Source organism: Pinus tabuliformis, chromosome J (genome assembly GCF_031772625.1).
Source record: "Pinus tabuliformis cultivar Carrire ecotype Pingquan chromosome J, CPIR1, whole genome shotgun sequence".
Taxonomy (NCBI): domain Eukaryota; kingdom Viridiplantae; phylum Streptophyta; class Pinopsida; order Pinales; family Pinaceae; genus Pinus; species Pinus tabuliformis.
In genome coordinates, this window is record NC_142295.1 from 907265045 (window position 1) to 907272115 (window position 7071).

The 7071-nt window shown below is 40.6% G+C and overlaps 1 protein-coding gene across 1 annotated transcript; it reads right to left on the reverse strand.

Annotated features, from left to right (window-relative positions):
- Positions 1-462: 462 nt before the first annotated feature.
- Positions 463-972, reverse strand: LOC149229660 (uncharacterized). The gene has a single exon (XM_089381095.1). The coding sequence runs from the start codon at positions 970-972 to the stop codon at positions 463-465; it is 510 nt and encodes a 169-aa protein (XP_089237221.1).
- Positions 973-7071: the final 6099 nt, after the last annotated feature.

Consider the following 7071-nt stretch of genomic DNA (forward strand, 5'->3'; position numbering starts at 1 on the left):
TACCAATCTCAAGTGTTTTAGATGCTCCTTCTCATTGCGGGAATAAATGAGGATGTCATCCAAGAACACTTGGACAAAGCGGTCTAGATATTTTCGGAAGACACTATTCATCAAGTTCATGAAGGTTGTCAAGGCATTAGTTAAACCAAATGGCATAACAATAAACTCATAGTGTCCATATTGTGTTCTGAATGTCGTCTTAGGTATGTCTTCCTCCTTGATTCTTAGTTGATGATAACCTGACCGTAAGTCTATCTTGGAGAATATTGAAGCTCCTTTTAGTTGGTCAAAGAGGTCATCTATTCGAGGCATGGGATACCTGTTCCGAATGGTGGCCTTGTTTAGATCTCGGTAATCAATACATAACCTAAGAGTTCCATCCTTCTTCTTTACAAAGATCACTGGTGCACCCCAAGGTGACACACTAGGTCGGATAAAACCTTGATCAAGAAGTTCTTTAAGCTATATACTCAACTCATTAAGCTCTGGGACAGTCATTCGATAAGGTGTTTTGGATATGGGTTCTATTCCTGGTTTCAAAGAAATGGAGAAATCGATTTCTCGAACTAGAGGCAAACCTGGTAGCTCTGGAGGGAATACATCTGCAAATTCGGAAAGTAGTGGGTGCAACTTATCCGAGGACTTCTCATCGGCACGAACCATCTCTACCGCATAAATCTTGCACCCTTTCCTCATACACTTATTAACCTTCTTGGCTGATATGAGGCGCAACGTAACATCACGTCTAATGCCTTTTATTACTATGGTTTCTCCCTGGTCATTTTTTAGGAGAATTGTCTTATTATAGCAATCCAGTATAGCTTGATGAGATTCAAGCCAATCCATTCCTACAATTAAGTCATAAGTCCCTAGAGTCGTGCTATACAGGTTCATCTTGGTATCACACCCCCTAATGTTAACACTGCAATCTCTTACCATTGACCCTACTGATTGCTGAGAGCCTAATGCCATTTCTACCATTCTAAAGTTACTTTGCTCATGAGCTGTCAATCCACATCTAAGTATTGTTGAAGGAGAAATAAAACTATCAGTGGCACTTGGATCAATTAACACAGATAGAGGGATGTTATTGATCATACCTGCGGACTCCACCATTGTGGCATGGTGCTTAGCCTGTTGATGGTTTGTGGCTGCATGAGGGTGTGGGTTTTGTGGTCTTCCTCCTTTTGCTTTGTGTCCCTGTTGTTTAATCTCGGTTTGATACCTTGGACAATCCCTTCTATAATGTGGACCTCCACATTGCTAACATTCTTCTTGTTCTCGATTCTTACGTTATACCTGTCCTTGGCCACCAAATCCTCTACCCCTACCATTAGTGTTTCTCAAGTTGGTCTGACCCTTATGTCCTCCTGGAGGCAACCGAGAAGTTGCACTAGCGATTCAAGAAACATTGTTTTGTCTTCCCTGGAATCTATATGGCTTCCCCCTTGGTCTTTTTACCCTCATTGTGGGATGTTCCTTCCCTGTATTTTCTTCAACCACCATTCGCTTTTTCATATTTATCGTCCTCAGGACTTGTTTGGCTAAACTAGTGGTTGCTGCCATAGTGGTGGGTTTCCACATGGCGACTTCCGCTCGGACCAAGGGATCGAGTCCATGCAAGAATATTTCAGCTTGATGTTGATCATTAGCCATATAGTCCACGTGATGGACCAACACATAGAATTCAGCTTCATAGTCCTCGATAGATCTACCATTCTGTCGTACTGTATGGAAAGCCCCTACTTGTTGGTGTTTGTACTCCTCTGATAGGTACCTAGTTTGGAAGGCTTCCTCAAACATTTCCCAAGTGACTTGCAATGGGGTGACTTGCATCTTCGTTTCTTCATTTACCCACCATAATAGAGTGTCTCCTTTTAGTAGACTCATTGATATTTGGGCCTTTTCCCTTGAAGTGTATGCCTTAAAGTTAAGTGCCCTTTGACACCAATTACCCACACTTCTACTTTTGAACCCCCCCTCTTGACCCGTAAACTTTGGTAATTTGGATTTTTGGACTTCTTTCATAATATCGAGGGTTGTTTGTCCATCTTTGGCATTGAATTGAGAATTTAGGTCTTGCCTCTGTTTTCGTTCCAACTCCCTTCCTTTACCTTGATCATTTCCTTGATCTTGTCCTTGGCTTGTGACCCATTCCTTAAAGATATTTGTCATTTCCCCAAGGGAATGCAATATAGCTTGCTCAGCTGGGGTTCCAATCTCTGTAGTGGTGGGAGGTGGGGTTTCCACTTCAAGGTTGCTTTGGGTTTGTCTTCGACGTTTAGGAGCCATGATCTCCCTGTGTTTAATCAAGTTGAATTTTACATCACTCCAATGTTATACTTACTCAAGTGCTAAAAGCTAAAATAAATCTACAATATACCCTGATTTTAGAATATGCAATTAGTTACATCAACATATTCAACACAATTTATTTTGCATTCATCCAAATTTATTTATTACAATACTTAAACCATAAATTATCAATAACCACTAATTTTATAGTATTATATTATATTATTTATACCTTGGAAATAATAAAATAAAATAAAATAAAGCTTTAGAATATTACTTCATGTTCGCCGACACCATCTGCTAAACTAGTATAACTAGCAGGAATCGAAAGTTTCACAACACCTGGGAAATCCCAAGGAATCTCTGTCCTTTTTCCCACTTTCGAAACCAGGCATAAACCTCCTCAGTTTGTATCCTAGTCCAAGGCTGGCCCCAAGGCTTGCGCCTGACTCAGACCTCATCTGCCCCAAGGCAGGCATCCGGTACAGTGCTCAATATCTTCAGGCATCTCGCAAGGTTGGCCCACTCCCTCCACAACTCACTAAGGCGCACAACCCGAGGCATCGAAGTCCTTACACCCCTACCAGACTTCGGCATCCCAATACAATACTAGGCATCTAGCCTTCAATATCAGGCACTTGGCCTCCTCAAGATGGTCCCATATCCCTCCTATCCATCAAGAGCTATACAAGACAAAGGAACCACTGGCATATGTAGTGTTGATTGAGGGCTCGGTGGTGGTCAGTTGTAGCAAGATTTTGTGCAATTGAGCCTACGGTTGGGTGGAGAGTCATCCCCAAGACTTTGTTGCAGTTAGCAGAATTCAACTAGTGTTCAACCCCGAAATCACAAGTGAGAAACATCATTGCCACAAGATTTCGTGCAATTGAGCCTAGGGTTGGGTGGAGAGTCGTCCCCAAGACTTTGTTGCAGTTAGCAGAATTCAACTAGCGTTCAAACCCGAAATCATAAGTGAGAAACATCATCGCCACAGGTAAGTTGTCTCTACTCATATTTCTGAAATTTGATGTTAATTAGTTGATAAATTGCGTGTTGATTATAAATAGCATGATTAATCTAATTAATTACATGTTTTTATTTCGGGGTTGTTACAGTAGCCACATAATTGACCTGTGGCGGGGAGGGTACTGCTTGCAAACGAGAACCAATAGTGGATGATGGTAGGATTGGAGCCATTTGGTTACCGATGAACGATAATTGATCAATGGTCACTATTCTTCCTTCATGTGGAAAACAAACCACACAAAAGAGCGAAGAAACAAGAGCTCCCGTGACATAAACATAGTCACACCCAAGGAGAAGATCAAAGTCTAAGGGACCTTGGACTACCATCATGTCTATATAGACGGTCTTTCCTCCCAAAGTAATAGGGAACTTCGGAAGGATCCCTAAAGGTTGACTGGCTCCTCCGTTGAAAGCCAATAGATTCTGGGTGACAGGCACAAGCTGTGGGGATCCCAAAGCTTGCCAAGTAGTAGAAGACATGATGTTAACAGATGAGCCTTCATCTAATAGAGTTCCATGTACTACCATATTATAGGCTTGTACCGTAATCTGGAAAGGCACATAAGATGGGAGGCGGAATGCAATCAATTGACTCCAATCAAAAGAAACAACATAACTACTTGGTGGGGGTATCATAGGATTTCTCCCATGCTTTACAGGAATAGAAGAAGGACTCTCCTGAACAACTGGGACGGGAGGGCCACTCTTTGATTCATGAGAATCTGAGGAGATGAGAAGAACATAAGCAGTATGATCACTACTCTCTTCGAAGGCAGAGCCAAGTCGACACTCTTTTCGACCAATGGTTGGTCGGGAACAAACACAAGAGAGTTACACTCAGGAAGAGTCAGATGGGCAAGAGATGAATCCAAATCAATCTCTTTACCAACTAGGAGAGGGTTAGAAGAAAGCCTCTGATAACTAACATGAAGTTGGGGTTGAGGAGTTGTAAGGTTTTCCAAAACTTTGGAAGCTTTATCCATATGAGGACAAAGGTGAAGAAGATGCTCTCCTTCACATAACCTACATGGGAATTTAATTTTTCCCTTCTTCTTACCATCATTAGCCAAGGGTGTAGCATCGACATGATCTCCAGAGGTCGATGGGGATGGTCAATCCAGATTTGAGACCATACATCTAAGACTCTGGGAATACCAGGACAGTCTTGAAGGATATGGTCACCCTTACATAACCTGCAAGGGAATTTTACCTTCCACAAAGGATCGGAAGGTTTGTCGACAAGAAGTGCATTTGGAGAAATAGATACACAGTTGGCCTCTTGCTTATCTAACTTCTTCTTCTTCGTCTTCTTCTTCTTCTTCTTAGCCTCCTGGTTATTGGATTTCAAACTTTCACCAAGCGAAGTAGAAGAGGAGGGTGAAGAAATGGGTGAAGAAGGTGAGAGGTCAACCTTAGAATCAACATGGTGTTGTTCAGGTAAAGGAGATGGCTGGGAAGGAGTTGGGATATTTGGTACCACTGAGGTCGAAAATAACCAGATAGGTAAACCAATGGTTAACCCAGGGAGGGACAACATTGCCATATAAGGAGCACCAGCGTTTCCAAAAGAAGGAAAAGGACCAGGATTCCCATCCGAGGGGAATCCTTGACTGGTAGACTCTGGAAATGTTGTCATTGGAATCGACCCTAAAGAATCACTAAGGAATATAACTTTAACCAGGAATATTTCATGGGTAGTTAATTTTAAAACGTTTAAACAAAACTTTGCCTTTTCATATTTTAAGAGTCAAGAAAAGGACGAGATGTGACTCTAGTCACTTTCAGATTTAACGAGCTCAAAAGGACAAGTGCTCAATGATCTTTTAAATTTAAAGAGTCAAAAAGACCAAAATGACTACTCAGGATAATCTAGGAAAAAGGGATTACCAGGTAACTGTGAACTGCAGAATACCTCCCAGTGAACCGAAAAGTACGAGCAGTCAATCTCCCCGAATGTTGTGTTCGGTGTATCACATTTACAAGGCGACACACTCATCTTCTTGTGGATAAAGGATTGCAAACCTAGTGGGGTCTCCCTTCATATGCGTGATGGTACGGGGAGCACAAGTTCGTACTAGCATTGTCTAATGCCGAAGCGAACAGCAACTGCTAGGTTTAAAGACGCCAAAATGCGTCTCTAGCCTAGACCACTAAATGAGGGCATTAAGTTTCAATGCTTCCTTAGGTTAATTCAATAAATTTTAACAGTTGATCTTGAATTAGGTTTCAATTCCAAGGCCCTACTATTGTCATCTGAAAACTCCTATATGTAGGTATATGAGAAAATAATTCTTTTTCTTCGATGAAAGTTAACGCTAATTGAGGGATAGAGAGCACATAATCAATGCAACAATCAAATAATGACATCTTTCACTAATACATGTCCTAAATGCACTATTCTTCCCTTAACAACAAAAAAAAAAATTATTTCATTTCTCATGCCTATGGTGATGCAATTCTATCTTCTCAATAACGCTACTAATGCAATATTTTCGCTTAAGTAAACTAGAATGATGTTCTTCTTTTCATAAAATGCAAAAAGAATCTTTCACATAAAGCACTTTAATGAAAATGTTCACAATTCCGAACAAACAAGCATAGATCAAATCCAAAGCATGATAAATGAAACTAAAAGAAACTTCTTCCCTGAATTGAACAAACCAAACACATAAATGCTTCAATTGACAAACCAAGCAATGTAATTTATGCTTGGGAAGAGAAAAGAGACACTCGAAATAAGAGAACAAACGAGACTCTTTCACTCATTCAATTGAAAATGAAGCGATGAGGATGTTGCGACTGAAATATGGATTAAATGAAGCAACAAATCAATCGCAAGAAACCTAGTCACCAACAAACAAACCTAGCAAACAACCTAGTCACCTCTGGGCGGAAGAAGAGAATCTGAGGGTCAAGATACACTAGTATAGGAATGGGAAAAAACTCTAATTTTTTCTTAACTCAGAGACCAGCACGACTTTTGGGCTGAAACTAGCGCTGATCGGCATGACTGTCAAGCTAAAACTAGCGTTGATAGGCTTGATCGACGTGAATGTTTGGCCAAAAATATCGCTGATCGAGGGATTCAAAGAAAAAATAAAAAATAACCTCACACAGGGCCAGACTTAACACATCAGAGGGTGGGTTAGTGTATGTATGCCTTCAAACAGGTCAATACAGATCCAGAAGACCATAAATAAACAAACTAGGCACACAAGTAGAAAAACAGAGTGATGAAAAGGAGATGTATTTCCCCAATGGAGTCGCCAATTTGTGGAGTAGGAATATCCTCTCTGCGGACAAAGACAATCCCTCTAGCCTAAGAGAGTGGGTCTAGCCACAAACAAGACAATCTAATGTAAATTTCCTTAGATTAGAATTGAATAAGAGGACCTACCTCTTATAATGTTAATCCACTTGATGGTGATATTGCTTCCTTGCTCCAGCTTCCTTTCGTTCCTTTTGTTCAAGTACCTGAAACAAACATGCAAGAAACAACAACAAATGTGATAGCATAAAATCGAATCCAATCTACTTAAAAGGTCAAGGAGTTCTAAGCTATCAAATGTAATATTACACCTGATATAGGAAATAAACCATTAGTTGTATTAAAATAAACTTCAAAGAGAAATACAACCGAAGCCTTAACGTTGGAGATCTCCTTTGCGGTATCCAAGTCCTACTACATGCCTTTTCAACACTCTTTTCCTCCTATAGCTTGACATGAAATGGTTTCCAAGCTCTAACTCT

Bases quoted from the DNA above. Each gene is read 5' to 3' on its own strand.
- LOC149229660 (XM_089381095.1), bottom strand. From the start codon at position 972: ATGGCATTAGGCTCTCAGCAATCAGTAGGGTCAATGGTAAGAGATTGC.